The sequence below is a fragment of the Meleagris gallopavo genome, chromosome 1, assembly GCF_905368555.1.
Source record: "Meleagris gallopavo chromosome 1, MGAL_WU_HG_1.1, whole genome shotgun sequence".
Taxonomy (NCBI): domain Eukaryota; kingdom Metazoa; phylum Chordata; class Aves; order Galliformes; family Phasianidae; genus Meleagris; species Meleagris gallopavo.
Window position 1 is genome coordinate 66,443,496 of NC_139404.1, and position 16,048 is coordinate 66,459,543.

A 16,048-nucleotide genomic window follows, 5' to 3' on the forward strand; every position below is an offset into this window, starting at 1 on the left:
TGTTTTGGTGTCCTAGTGACTTATTTCTAGTACTTAAAGCTTATTCTGACCATAGTGTTCACCATTAATACTGCCACCTGATATATGAGACTGTAGACACGTGTATTTTCTAACGTAAGGTTAGCAAAACTGTAGTAATTACCTGTGGAGGGACTGCAGTAATACAATCTTATTGGAAGTAATTTCTGTACAGTAGATAACTTGAAATCCAGATGCTGACTTAAGCACCTGGGAATTGAAACTTTCCTGATATTTTTACTGTTGGGTGAAATAAATTGATCCGTAGGTCTGGAAACCTGCTATGAAAAATATTTCTGCAGATATCCTGAAGTTTTATTACCTAAATTGATGCTTTCTACTCTACAGAGTAGACACTAACTATAAAATAATGAAAGGAGTAAGTTGCTGAGAATGACACAACTTCATTTGCTCTTGCTCTGACCAATATATCTCAAAAATGAATGGTGGAGGGACGTAGAAAATGGAGGATGCTCACTGATGCAATTCCTCACTGTTCCCTTGTTGCTGTTGCCAGAGAGGAGATCAGTGCCTGCTTCACTGTTCCCCTTGTGAGGAAGCTGTAGGCCACCAAGAGGCCTCTCTTTGTGCTGAACAAATCTGGGGAACTCAGGTGCTCCCCATCTTTCCTCTAGACGCTTCACAACCTTCATATTTCTCCTTTGGACACTAATGTTACGTCCTTAAGTTGTGGCACTGACAACCACACATGAGACTTGAGGTGAGGCTGCACTCCATGGAGAGCTGGGCAATTTCTTCTCTTGGTTGGTTAGCCATGTTGTGCTGTTCATTTGGCCCTTTTGACTGTCAGAACAGCTGTGTTCAGAAAGATAAAACTGAGGCTTAATACTAAATTGCTTGTGTGATGCTTGGGAGGCAGTTGTGAGTGTTCAACCGGTATGTTTTATTGTGTGGCACTGAGAGGTTTGTAAATTTGTGATGGGGGAGGTCTTTCCCTTATTCATTTTTCCTCTTTAATTTTTGAAGTGAGAATCAAGGTTACATTTTTTGCTTAGTGATCCTTTGATGCCTAAATGGAAAATCCATAAAAACTGAATGCATTCGAGTATTGAAGTCCACAGCATGTTTACTGGGTTAACTGCATAGATCCTTCTCCACTTTATTCATACTTGTACTGTTCTCAGTTAGTGATATAGTTCAAAACTATGTTGTGGCACTTCACTTTTTTAGGATTGTTAAGGCTGGTGTGTGTGAAGAGGCATCAGCTGTCTTAAAGGGCAGAGAGTGGGCAGTTTTCCTTTCTGTCTGTAAATCTTGATTATTCTTGAAGTTCTCAGCTGCTATAAAACTGAATTTTGTCCCTGATTAAATCAGCATGCAATCCTCACTCATCAAAGAGCAGGGTCTTACTTTGTGTTCTGAGATCAGCAAACTGATACCTAGGTTGTGATGCCTTGAAATTAACACAGGAATCACTGCCTGAGCTGGGAAGCTATTGTAACCCTAGTGTCTGTCTGTTCAAAATTCTCTGTATCCACAGGTTGGGGTTTTTTTTTAGTGATCATAAATTCAACGTTAACACATCTTTTGTGCCTTGTCATTAAATACTCAGAGAGCTAAAGACTGTCCCTATCACAAGAAGGTGCAGTCTGTGACAAAATAGAGTGGCAGTATATAAACAAGAAAGGTAATTGAAAGAATGAGGAAATCTCATCAGTCTGCAAGATGAGCAGTTTTCTTAACACCCTAACTAATTATTTCTACTTTTGGGGAGATGATGTCACAAAGGAATACTCTAAGAAATAATGATAAAGTGGCCTTGTGTGCATTATGGGTGGGATTGGTTCAAAATTGTTAAATATCAACAACTATCTCTGTCTAGGAAATTTTCAGATTTTGTTAATAAACTCTTCAGATTATTTTTGGCATTACTGATATTTGTAAGTAGTATGCAAGTACATTAATAATTCTATAATTATTTTTTGTTAGGATTCTTATCACATAATCTGTATCTTCATAGCAGTTGGATGGCTGTAGAATAGCTTCCCCATGCATGCTTCCACAATAGCAGCCTATCACTTTCTGTTACTTGGAGTTCATCTGTAATATAAACTTACAGCAAACATAAAAATTCTTTACTGACTATATTGCCTTAGTTTCCACCTAACAGATGCTTGTGGCTTTTGAACATAGCAGACTCCTGCTTATCTTGTCTATACTTTGCTTTTACAGCCCTATAGATACATGAACTTTGCTCCTGTGAAAGGCAATGCAGGTCTTTAAACACATTCCTATGTATCAAGGGGTACCTTGGCCTTAAGAGAAAACATCATGGTGCTGTTGGACTTTATGTCGAAGTAAGCAGGAAAAGCCAGTATGCAGAAGCACAGCAGAACACTTCAGAAAGCACTGAGAACAACTTGCTTGATTCTCATGAGGTAAGAGCAGTAAAGTTGTTTTGATTCCTGTAAGGACCTAGGCCCCCTGTATTTGCAGCTTTATAGCTAGAGTACAGAACAGAAAGTCAGTCTGACTGCTCTGCAAATGTCAGACAAGAGATGAGGAAATACCATTGGAAAATGGAGAGAGGAGGGATATTACTGGCATGGTGGTACCAGAAGACCAGAATGTCATCCTCCATGTTACACTTAACCTTGAATATATGCTTATTACCACTGTATAACATAGATTTACAAATAAAATAAATGCTAAGGAGAAAGAGCTTGATTTTTTCTATCTGCACATTTAAGCCTTTGAGGTAAGTGGGTATGCAAACATTAATTATACTGCAATTATTTTTTGTTGTCACATAGTCTTGTATCTTCACTGCAGTTGGTGTAGAATAGCTTCTTTATATATGCTTACAGAACAGCAAACTATCGCCTTCTGTTACTCGGATATCCTTTGCATCCTTTGTTTATTTATAAGTCTATATGGCAAGAAACTATGCAAGCTTAGTAAAGCATCACTGATGTTTGTGGTAATCAGCCATCACTTAAGCAAGAGGTGGGCTTGTTCTGAGCTCACCTGCAGTATTCTATTAGCTTCTCCTTTAGTAGTCAGAGGACAAAAAGGTCAGAGAGTTGGTGGCAGGATTAAACAGTGGAATGGTGTTCAAGAGAACATATAGGTAGGTATAGAGTTTTTTCCTAGACTGGTAGTGTTTACATGACTTTCATAGAATCTAACTTAGAACTGTGTTTTGTGATAAGTAGGTGACTTGTGTCCTCAGTTGCTCATCAAATTGCTGTTATCACTGTGTTGATACAATTTACATCAGTTCTGTGCTGCAACTAAATGCTACTTTCTTCAATTTACAGATATAAATTGTTACAATTATGTTGCACGTTCTCATTGATATATAACCACAGAACTTTCACTAGTGTCAGTGTGATTAGGAGCCCCAAAACGTTTAAGAGCTCCATCCTTATATCTAGAATGACACATTGCGATAGTATAACAAGGCCCCTCAGGCCAATGTCTAATTTTTGGTATTTCTTTATCTACGAGTAGTTCTCCTTTAATTCATGTCTCTGAGCACAACCTTAAGTAAGTTAAAACTTTCAAAGCTTTCCAGAGATTACAATAGTTAGGGTCTTTCTAAAACACACACCGACCACAGTGGTGTACTCCATTTGTATAAACGATTTCCTGTGATGCCATTGCTTTGTGAGTTATTCTACGCAAGCAAAAGAGTCATGCAAATCATTAACTTAGATGGTCTATTGGAGAGCTCAGACTTACGAGGCTTGGATTTGTTCAGTGTCTGAAATGAATAATTTACCTGCAAACATGAGCAACAATGCACAATATGGCCCAGGTACTGGATGTGCAAACTGATTTCTATGCAAATATTTTCTCCCTTATGCTGTCCTCTTTAAGAGCTCTTCAAACCCTACTTAGTTGTGTTTACACACTCAACATCTGAGGTTAAAAAAAAAAGAATCCATAAAATCTTCAAAACAAAGTGAAGGTAGACACCTATCAGCAGAAATTTCTGGAAGGTAATATCTGTAATTCTTGCATAGTGGGATGTACTAAATGAAAATGCAAAGGGAATAAAAAAGACATTTTTTCTAAGGTACATTTTCTATCTACGTTGCCAGTTCCACATTTCAGGCAATGACACAGGAATGCTATGGTTTCCAAGGCCTCTGTTCATTCAGCTATCTCCAGTGGTGTCACTGGGAATGTGTAGACATGAGTAGTACACCTTAAAATTATATCAAACTCATTTTCCTACCCACATATGACAGTAGAGTAGTCCTTGATACCCTCAGACTGAAGATCAGTCTGAGAGACTATTTGTTGTTGAGCTTCTGTTCATTATACTGAATTTGTTTTTCCAGTGGTGAATGGTCTTGCATTAGAAGGAAATAAGTATTTTTTAAAATGACTTCTGTATTGTGCTGATTCTGAATGCTCTGGTAGATATATATATATATATATGCATATATATATATATATAATTTTTTTTTTTTTTTTTTTTTTTTTTTAAGATAAGAGTCAGAAGAATAAACAGAAACAAATCTTTGGACATGCAGCAAGGGCATTCGATAATGTGGATCTTAAAGTTAAGTCCTTACTATGCCATAACTGAGTGAATGGAAAGGCCTCTTTCAGCACCACATCTCTGAGTTTGCTGAACAGTCTTTCAAAGCACAGAAAGGTGGGCAAGCCATTGTTTGCAGACAGAGAAGTAAAATAATGCATTCCTGCCTCCTTGAGAAAATACAGATAAGCTCTGTGAAACCGAGCTGCAAGCTCTGATAACAATTCTTTCAATGTCACACAAGATAAAAGAGTAAGAATTCAGAACTACCCTGAGCTGTGTTTGTACATCTGTGAAAGTATTTGTGTCTTTGTCCATGAGTTTGCATCCTAGATGGGAGCATAACACCCTGTACAGTAGAGAGCTCACTTTATTAAATATCCTCTCATTGCTCTTCTTTTCCCTTCTTCCCTGTACAGCTCAGCCTGAGGCAGGGGCTTTTCTTCCAGACAAAGATCCCCCATTTTGCTGATTGTGTTGTGATTCTGTTTCCACAGCGTTTATAAAACTAAGGTTTGTCGTGAACAAAGATTTAGTCAGAAGAATTAAACAGCTTTTTGTCAAAAGCAAAACAACACAGTAGACACTGGAGAACTGTTAATACCATCAGTGCCACCTACTGCTCAATTTCCAGAGTACAGCTTGTGCATGTAACTAATTCTACAAACCTGTAAAATTTAACCCCAGGTTTATGAACATTTTTAGTATCTATATATAATTTATTTCTACATCTGACCCAGGTGCACTTTTCTCATTATAAACTTAGTCAATAAACAGTATTCACTGTTTCTTCCCCAACATGCTCTTTCTCACGGCCAGAGAGGCTGAAGTTGATTTTCCAACTTTCTTGAGGTAGTTCTACAGGAGGGACTGAGGCGTCCCAAACAGAAGGAGTTAGATTAAAGCCAGTAGAGATGACAACATCCTGGAATGTAACAGTATCAAAAAGAGCTTTATATGGGGCAGAGTGCTCCTGTCTGCCTATTATTCCTGCCTGTCAATATCCAGAGAACTGTAGGAAATTTAAAAACAAAACAAAACACACACTGTGCAGTTTTCTCTTTGAAGACTTTTCAGACACAGCTTTCTTATTGTCCAAGATCTTGCAAGTGAGAATAGTTCATGTCCACAAGCTGACTGAGAACTTGGTGCAACTGCCTATGATGCCAGGCCAGCTTGAGTCATGTTGTATAATGCATTACCTGAGGGTGTTTGTGTACTTTGGTGATAACAGTAATATGGGAACATAAAGACTGGACTCAAAACCAGTTTCAGTTTTGTAGAAAGTATTTTTATGAACTATTATTTTGTGTAGGTTCCCATTTTTCCAATTCAGCAGTTGTCCTTCTGTTATATTACAGAAGAAGAAAAAAATTCTACAAGTATTGCACTTGGGCAACCCTAGATATTACGTGCAGACTGGGAGAACAACTTGCTTGAGAGTAACCCTGCTCAGAAGGATTTAGGAGTCCTGCTAGACGAAAACGTTAACATGAGCCAGCAGGGTGCGCTTGCAGCCCAGAAGTACAACGGTATCCTGGGTTGCATTAGAAGAGGGAGTGCCAGCAGGGGACTGTCCTTCTCTGCCTTCTTGACACCCTATTTCGAGTATTGTGTCCAGGCTTGGGGCCCCCAGTACAGGAAAGATAAGGAGCTTTTGGAGAAACTCCAGAGGAGGACCAGGAAGATGATCAGAATGCTGGAGCACCTCTCCTATGAAGACAGGCTGAGGGAGCTGGGCTTGTTCAGTCTGGGGAAGAGAAGGCTCCGTAAAGACCTCATTGCAGCCTTGCAGTCTTTAAAGGGAGATTATAAACAAGAGGGTAATCAACTTTTTACACAGGTGAATATCGATAGGACAAGGGGGAATATTTTTAAATTAAAGGAGAAGAGATTTAGACTAGATGTCAGGGGAAAGTTTTTCACAGAGGGTAGTGAGGCAGTGGCACAGGCTGCCCAGAGAAGTTGTGGATGCCCCATCCCTGGAGGTGTGCAGGGTCAGGTAGGATGAGACCCTGGGTAGCCCAATCTAGTGGGTAGCAATCCTGCCCAGAGCTGGGGATAGGAACCAGGTGGGCTTTAAGGTCCCTTGCAGTCCAAGCTATTCTAAGCTTAGTGACTTCCTATTTCTACAACAAAAAATGGCACATTCTTCTAGTGTTAGCACTGTCCCCTTTTCACCACTTTCCTTTCAATGCACTTTGCATGGAGGATAGGCAGTGATTTTGTTCCTTTCTGCTCTTGGGGATTGCCCCTCCACTGCACATGCTGTAGATTTGCCCATTCTTACTGACAGAAATATAACCTTTCTCCCAGAGAGCTGTTTTCTTTCTGTAGGATCACAGGTACCAACATTAAAGAACTTCTAAAGAACTCAACTGTGAGGGTTATGGAGCACAAGCACAGGCTGCCCAGAGAGGTGGTGGAGTCTCTAGAGATATTCAAAACCTGCCTGGATGTCAATCTGTGCAACCTGCTTTAGCAGGGGGTTGGACTTGATGACCTCTAAAGATCCCGTCCTACCCCTGCAATTCTATGATACTCTGTGAGCTGATGATCCTTGCAAACCCACTTTCCAAGGCTAAAGGAGTTCTACCATCTTTTGCCAACCCTAAAAAGTGAAAGCATCCTCAAACTACCATAAATAAATTAATAAATAAATAAACCCAAAAAACTGGAAAAGCTTGGAAAACCTGAAAACCTTAGATTACATGAAAACCTTACAGTTTGTATTACTTCGACCTCAGTTCACTGTTCACATGTCTTTTAGGCTTGTTACAGCTGCTGAATGCCTGGGAGCAGCGGACTGCCATCGTTCATCTGGCGTCGGTCCCTACCGCCGCTATCCCATTGCTAGCTGACGCTGTACCCTGACATGGCGGCCGGGCTACCGCGCCGGGCGCCCCCTAGTGGTCAACGAGCAGGACACGCAGTGTGCGAGACAGAGCCTGGTTCTGGGGTGGCACGGGGCTCTGCGGTTGAGCTTGTGGGCGGGCTTGGACTTGCCCTGTCTACTCGTCACCTGGAATGACGTTTGTGAGGCTGTCAGCCCTGCCTTGGTTTTCAGAGAAAAGGGTGACTTGGGCAGATTTGATATTAGAATCATAGAACGGTGGAATCATAGAATGGCTTAGGTTGGAAGGGACCTCAAAGATTATCTAGTGCCATCCTCAGAAATGGGGTTCAGAAATGAGGAGACACCCACAGTATTACAGGTTTTGCATCTAAATAATGTGAGCCAGGCTGCTCTGAGGTACTACACTGCCTGTGTGCTGTTGTGTACACGTCCATTCTTGTAGACTGGCAGCATAATGGTAAACAAGAGATGAATATGGTGATGCTGTGACAAAACAATGTTGGTCCATGTGGACCTTAAGCTCTCCCACAGTTCAAATATTTACTGGTTTACAGTGTCCCTTACATTTCTATTTTATAGGAAACTGTCCACTCCATGCAATTATGCAAATCGTAGTATTTATTACTGGTTCCTATATAGTAAAGAAAAGGAAGTCATATTTGTATTACTTTTACATAAATGGGCGGCCTGTCTTCTAAACCAATTGCCTTGGACTTGTTCTGTCCATCTGTGCTGCTACGAAGTTCACGCCTGCCATTGCCCTCCATAGAGCTAGTGATGCCCTGGATCTCACCTGGGGATCTGGAGATCTGGTCAGTGCTGAACTCTGGATTTTGGGCAAATTGTTCTCTAATCTCAGAATCTGATTCAATTGACACAGCTGTCCCAGAGGAACGAGGCTCTCAGCATAAGCATGTAAGTATCATCACAGTAGGCAGCTGCTCTGTAGGTCTTGGGGAGAGTTAAGCTGCAAGCTCTGCAGATGTGTGCACTCCTTGCAGTATCCTAGCTTTGTGCTGCAGCAAGATGGGTGTATTTTTTCCCTGGACCCAGAGGCCAGAGAAAAAGAGAAACCATGTGGAAAATGGGGGACAAGATTTGCAGAAAGTGCCACCAAAAATATGTAAATAGAGCAACTGTAACTCTGTTTGTAGAAACTCTCAGAGGCGCAGGTTTGCTCTAGAGCAGAATGAAATCAACAGCTTGCTCAGAGCCTGGGGAACGCAGCTGGAATTCACTGTGGAAGTCAAACTGTGTGAGGCAAATTAGTGCTTTTGAATTGATGGACTGAACAAGAATAGGTAACAGTGCTTAACCTGGCAAGTAATCTAAGAGGCATCATGTAAAAAAAGCCCGTTTACCTTGCTGGCCAGCAGGTAGAGAAAGTCCACGAGTGGTAACAGGCAGGGGAGGACTCGGGGGCCGGACTCAGATCAGGTGGTGAACTCAGAGTGTCCTCCTTCCTGGAGTTTGCTCAGGGCAGTGTTGAATTTACAGCTGGTGAGTTTCAATTGTTCCTGAAGGGGAAGATACTGAATGTTGTGACTGGGGAGCTCAAAACCAATTTTTATCTCCCTTTAGGGGCAGAAGAAAGGCCTGCCCCCAAAGTGAAGACCTTCCTCAGGTCAGTCTTTTTTAAATTCTTACCTCTGCCAGCAGCTGCTTCTCAAGCCCTGAGGATTTCACTGAGCCAATTTAATGCTGGTGGTCAGACAGTTTAAACCCATTAGCTGCCAGCTATCTGAGTAAATTTTCTTCTCCAAACCCAGCACACCGGCAGACCACTCCAAGCAGAACTGCAGAGAACTGCCACGTTAACCGGACATTTGAGTACAACTGTTGTGGCCTGCGTGGTGAGCATTTAGGGGCTGAAGAAAATGCCACTGGCTAGATCACTGTCCATGACCTCTCTTAATGGGCTTCCTCAATGGGAAGATGAAGACCTACCAGTGGAGGATTTGTTGCTCTTTGAAGTTTCTTGGGAAGTTACCAACAAAGGTTTGTACAACACTCATAAGAGTGTTTTTGTGGAAGTGGGAGAAGTGTAGGATGTGGTCATGAGGGGCATTAAAGGGAGACTGGGCAAAAGCTGGCTGCGTGTGTTTTGTATCGGCAGGAACAAATGCGGCATCCATGTTTGTGTGTGGGCTGCATCTGCATGTACTTGCGTGGAAGGAGCGTAGTAGTGTCAGGATATGTATTTGTCTGCACACCATTCACCACCAGGGCCGTGTTGTTTAAGCAAACATCTAAGTGTTATGCCCAGGTGTGCATGTTTATTAATATATAGACGTTCCTTTGTACGTATTTAGATTTTTATCTTCTATGCAAATTCACTTGGGAATATAACACATGAAAATAGGCTGCAAAACAAACACTAAATTCAGAGAAGTTAGTAGTTTCTCCTTCTATAGCAGTGTGGAAAAGAGGCCCAATTTGAAATTGTCACAAATAAACATAGTTGCATTGAAACCACTGAACAAAAACAGACGTCAATAACCAACAGTCTTTACGGCAGCTGAAACCCTTTTGGACTGGCTTTTGCAAACATAGGTAGTGCCAGACAGGGACTTCATGCTTTGCACACGTGTACAGATTCAAAATCTCCTCACACAGTGTTACATGCAAAGTCTATGCTACTTGCTACGCAAAGATCTTTCTGCCTCCATTACTAATTTCTTCATCAAAATATACCCCTTTCATAGAATGGAGTCATAGAATCATAGAATGGAATCATTTCGGCTAGGTGCAGTTCACTAAGGGGGAACAGGCTCCGTTTTTGCCATAAAAGCGAGTTAGTATGAGTAAATGATTGACCTATGTGTCTTATTGTCCTGGCAGATAAATAAAGAGATTAGCCAGAAGAGAGGATCTGTAATCTGTTAAGATTTTAACCCTAACGGGGAAATATGTGTGAGAGGAGCAGAGAGTGCTAAGGTCTATCACTGTGGTGGAACTAGAATTAATATTCTGTGATCAGTTCCAGTATTTAGTCTGCACTGAACTGCAATTTTACTTGCCCAGGAGGATCAATACACAGAGGTAGTACAGAGTAGCTTTTACACTTTGAATCCCTGTGGACTTTTCAGTAGTTTTAGTCAAGGTTTTTGAGGTAGTTGCCTACTGTCAGAATTTGGAGCATGCATCATTTACTTTCACAGCGTACATGGTAAGTAAGCCACTGGCAAGCAGATGGCAGCAGAAATCTGGAAAGTTCAGATGTCCTTGTTCACAATTCTGAGCCCTGTGCTATTTACATACTCTGTGTTATCTGGGCCCCCTGGCTACAGGGATCAGACAGATATTTAAGAAAAAGTAAAAAAGAATTAGATCTATCTGTCTTTATGTGAAAAATGCTGAGAATGTTTTGATCATCCGTACAGCTTTTAATGACCTTATTTGTAGCTGTGTCGGTTGATTTGGCTGCACTGATTAGTTTCATATTTTATGGGAGAACTAATATTTACAATAGAGTGAACAGTTTTTCAAATTAGTTTAAAATAAAGATGCTGTTAATTGTACCAGGTTTCAAACTGATATGTCCAAATGGAGCTGACACAGCTAGACATAGCAAACAATGTCTTCATTAAAACTGGTTCTCTGTACAAAATTCCCATCAGCCAACCCTGACTGGAAATGTTTGTGCAAAAAATCTTTAATAAGCTTATTTCAGCTTACTTTTCTGTGAGCCTTTATATTCTTGGTGCTGAAGGCTTTTTTTCCTGTGTGTTCCATGCAATTGAATGTCAAAGTCACATGATGAGATTCCCCAGTGACCTTTTTATAAACAGTTCTTGGAAAACATTGAGGCACTGGGCTTATAAGGAAAGAGAATAGCCAACAAAAGGGAGAGTCTTCACAGAAGATATACAGGCTTAGGAAATACAGTCACTTACACCATTTCCCCCATCTTCCTTTAGCATAAGGAATAACTGTTCATTTTACTAAGTAGCCTGCCCCCACATAGATTTAATGCTGCTGCATGTTTCAGTGTTTTAGTTTTAATGTTGCTATCTATATTTCTAATATAGAGGGAAAGATAAGCATAAGCTGGGCTTATTGCCCTGACAAGCTCATTTGATGATTTAATATGATGGCTTAATATTTATTTTCTGGCAATGCAAAGCTGTTTCAGCACAAAGTTGGCTCATGCAGCTAAAGTGGTGTAATGTTGCTGCTGCCTACAGGAGAAAGTTCAAGTCTTTATATGTGCCTTGTGTGCATCACTAGTTGCTTGTAAGCAGTGCCCTTTGCAAGTAGCTCAAATGAGCTCTTTTCTGAACTTCACAAATACATTTGCCTTCAGAGTTGGAGGACAATGAAAGGTTCTGCAACTCAGAGTGTAGGTGATTGGGTGGTGTGAGAGGGTTTTCACGTGCCACACTGCCTGTTGGAAAAGAGGGTTGACTGGCATTTCCTTGAGCAGAAAGTGGTGCTGGTTGGTACTGAAGTCTATGATGTAGTGGAAGGAAAGGATTTGTCAGTTGCATGAACTCAATATTCAGAGATATGCAAGTATTCATTATTCGCAGAACCTCTTAAGTTCTTTCTCAACAGCTGGCACAGTGAAGGTGCCTCCCTTTTTTAAGTCTAGTTCTTTTAACACATGCTTTAATTAGCAGAGTTTTCTACTTGCCTATGCTTCCTTTTTATACTCTGTGTTCCAGTGCTGCCTGTGTTGAGTGGCAGCTTCTGACATAAGAACTGGAAAGCACCAGCATCTCAGTTATTCTCTTCTCCCCTAGCTTACATAGCCAATTTGGAGCATGCAGAGATAAGATAGCTGAAGGAGAGAATGAGAAATTAAAAAAAAAAAAAAAAGAAACTCATCTGAAAGTGTGACTCTCCCTCCACCTTATCCCCAAGTAAAGCAAAAAGGAACTTGCCACTTAAAATGCTAGCACAACATTGAAACCATCTTGCATTGAAAGTCTTCTGTCAAAAATGTGAGAAAAATGTAGTTTGTGATGCAAGACTTTCTCACTTTGACTTTGGCAAGTCCCATACTGTGAAGTGAATCTACTGTGTTTATGTGGCAGAAAGGGACGAAAGCAAACAGACAAGAGCCCCAGTACACTGCAGAGCTGCATGATTTGGTGGTAATTTTGGAGAAACCCAGCTTGTTTCACACTTCCTTCCCCATCTTTCCTGGCCAGTATGCTTCAGTAAAGGCCAGATCTAGGCTATCTGTATGCATGTTGCAAAAGAGGACTGTTTGCTGTGTTTTGTTTTGGTTTTTTTTTCCTCATAACACAAAGACCAATGGAACTGTAAGAACGGGAGCGCAGACCACATTGGCGACAAGCTTTGTATATCTTGTGTCTGAAGCTCCTTAGATGGAAGTTGTCAGCAGGGAACCAAAAGCTATTACAGGAGCATGGAGGCAACTGCAGCAAACTTTCCACAGTAATCTTTTGTCCTCAATTCCTCCTTCTCAACATCTTCTAAATATTTTCCCACTGATAATTGGAGTGTTTAACTGAGATAGAGGAGAAGTGTAATTCTTAGCTGTAGGTTAGTGAGTTTTTGGATATTCATAGTGAGAAGGGCTGCAAACTCTGAAAATCTGATCTGTGCTCTTTAAAGATTCCTTTAAAGTCATTCAGTTGATGCTTAGTTTCATATCTTCTGCTATACTTAACAGCTTTTAGCTAGAAAGTAGAAGAGTGCTTAAAAATGCTGGGCTGACTGCCAGTTTCTGTCATCATTCAGCTGTGAACAGATTGGCTCAAAAATCACTCGTAGATGAATCTTAAATATTTTTTTCCAGCCCTACTAGAAGGAAGATTCTGTTAAAAACAAACCTTAGTTCATTTTCCCCTGAAGCAGAGTTGTGTGCACAGGTTCCCTGGTGAAAACTTGTACCCTTGGTAATTAAATCATGAAATCACTGAAGTCAGCAGGACCAACATTTCACTCTATCTGCATTAAATGTCTTTCCATGGTGGAAAGTCTTTGGGAGAAGGTGGGTGATGAAATCTTGTGACACAGTTGAACTAGAACACTTTAGAAAGTGAAGATGTGCTAGCATATATCTTACATAGTTATATAATACATATTTATTATCCATAAGAAAAATCATATTCTTGTGGGAAACTTAGCATGAGCACAGCATCAAAGCCCATCGTGCTTCTGGATCTGGTGATATCTCGGCATCAAAGTAATATGAAATTAAATCCTTTGTATTTGAGATGATGCACACAGGACTGTATTGTGAACATCTGCTGTAAACTGCAGTGTTTTGGTATTATTTCAAAATATACTTCTAGCGCCAGAACTTCAAAGAATACGGATAACTTCTATCTTCTGATGAGTCCTGGACACAAAAATTGCCAAAAAATACATGAAAAGTATCTGAAGGTGTCTGAAGAGGCTGTGTATTTTTTGCTTGACATTATTTTACTCCAAAAATAGTCACCAGAACACATAATTTTATTATGTCTACAGATCAGAGATAAATTTTGAGGGGAAGGAGTGAAATAATAGTTGACATAACTAGTAATTGTGGCAGTGAAGTCATTTTAGGACAAGGGGGAATGGCTTTAAACTGAGACAGGGGAGGTTTAGGTTAGATATTAGGAGGAAGTTTTTCACACAGAGGGTGGTGACGCAGTGGAACAGGTTGCCCAAGGAGGTTGTGGAGGCATTCAAGGCCAGGCTGGATGTGGCTCTGGGCAGCCTGGTCTGGTGGTTGTTGATCTGCATATATCAGGGGGTCTTGAAACTAGATGATCATTATGGTCCTTTTCAACCCAGGCCGTTCTATGATTCTATGATTCTACAATTTTGAACCCTGAAGCTGGGTACCACTTCCCTCTTGGATTCCATGGTAAGCACAGCCCCCAGAAAAGCTCTAGTACCTTCTGAGTCAGGCTGTGGCAAAAAAGATGAAGTGGCCTGGGAGCACCCCCTGCCTCTGTAGCAATCGTGTGCAAGGAAGGGCTCCTACATCTATCCTGCAGGTGACGGTCTTCCTGTCTCAGTTCTGTAGCTTCTTGTGCCATCTCTTTACTTCCTTTTTGATGTCTGCTGCTGCTTCCCTCTTTCTCTCCACAATGTGGGGTAGGTAGGAGAGCAATTAAAGTGAACAGTAGGTATCTCTGGCAGCTTTGAGAAGTTTGGGCCATTCCCTGCTCAAACATTTCCACCTGCACAGGCCATTTTCTAGAAACGAATTTCCTGTGTAATCTTGCAAGTTGTAGCTCCTTCCTCATCAGGTGACAAAGAGCATTAGCAATGGGTCTTTCCATGTAATATTTTCAGCAGAAATAGCATACTTTTCTGCAGTGATAGGTCTTCCACAAAGATGTCCAGTTGCAAAATCAGGTCTCCGCTTCTGCGTAATGCTGTCCTCGGTTGCGATGTAAAACAGGGAGTCCATTCTGACTCACAGACTTTTTATTTATTTAAATAGCTCTGGCATCTGTCTCAGAAGGCACTAATTACTGCTTGGACTTTAAATTCGCAACGATAATAATGCACTTGAAATGGGGAAAGAAGTAAGAAGCTGAAGTAATGAAGATGATAACTTTTTAATGCGCAGTTATGGTAAATTATATGAAAACATTCAAACTTAGGAAAATAATTTAATGAAATATTTTCTGAGCAAGTATTTTGTTTTCATCTTTTTCCTTTTAATGAGGTCACTAAAGGGAAGTCAGACTTTCTCATGTGGACCTTCTTTCCCCAAAACTGTTTTTTCTCCTGCCTCTGCCAGTTTATTTTTCCCAAAAAAGAGGGAGAGAATGAATGGAAATAAATGAGGGGAATTATTTTTTCTTCATTTCTTTTTTAACTTAATTTTCTCTTTTTGGTGGAAAAGTTAAAAGTAAATTTTAAAAACAAATAATAAAAACATTTTTTTTTTCTATCAAGGGGGTTTTAAAATTATCAGAACTTAAAATATTTGCATGAAATGTTTCAGATGGAATTAGAACACTAAACTGGGCCTGAAAGCACTCAAGGCCAGGCTGGATGGGGCTTTGAGCCCCATCGGTCTAGAGGGAGGTGTCCCTGCCTATAGCAGGGGATTGGAATCAGATGACCTTAAAGGTCTCTTCCAACCCAAACTATACTATGATTCTATAATTTATTCACATTTCACTACTAATGCCTCATGTTTATAACCCAGTTCTCTGTACCTAATCTCTCCTGATATTGCATCTATTTTTCATTTCATCTGTCATTGTTTTAAAACTTCTTCAGATAACAGAACTTCAGAGGCTGCATACAGAAACCTAAAACATCATGGGATTTTCATACATCCTTATTGTTTGAAAAGTTTTTATAGCTACAATAAAATATGTGATTAGGGTCGAACAAGGTGGTGTATCATATAAGTGGGAATAATTTGAGAATCTTGTTAGGATCTGCATACTCAACTTCGGCCTAGCTCTGCTAGTTGATAGAATGTGTAATGCACTGATTACTAACATAGGTATTTCCAGTGGATTCAAAGTCACTGTGCAGATATAATCTATCTCTTCATAATATATAACATGCTCCTTGAATTGTTTTGGGAAAGTGAATTTTCCAAAGTCTATGTGTTGTTTTAGACATTGCTCTTTTTTTCTCAGGATGTCTTTTTTAAGTTTTGCCCGACCCTTTCCACACACGTGCAGGTTCACTCACCCAGTCAATATAAGTTTACACAAAAATGT

The 16,048-nt window shown here is 40.4% G+C and overlaps 1 protein-coding gene across 1 annotated transcript in view; it reads left to right on the forward strand.

The window, feature by feature from the left end:
- Positions 1 to 8,837: 8,837 nt before the first annotated feature.
- The window catches only part of GYS2 (glycogen synthase 2), a 41,524-nt gene continuing 34,313 nt past the window's right edge, over positions 8,838 to 16,048 (forward strand). The window contains exons 1-3 of the mRNA XM_010715755.4: positions 8,838 to 8,888; positions 8,970 to 9,012; positions 9,158 to 9,386. Of these exons, the coding sequence (XP_010714057.1) occupies positions 9,266 to 9,386 (121 nt within the window). The 5' untranslated portion in view covers positions 8,838 to 8,888; positions 8,970 to 9,012; positions 9,158 to 9,265. The remainder of the gene's footprint in view (positions 8,889 to 8,969; positions 9,013 to 9,157; positions 9,387 to 16,048) is intronic.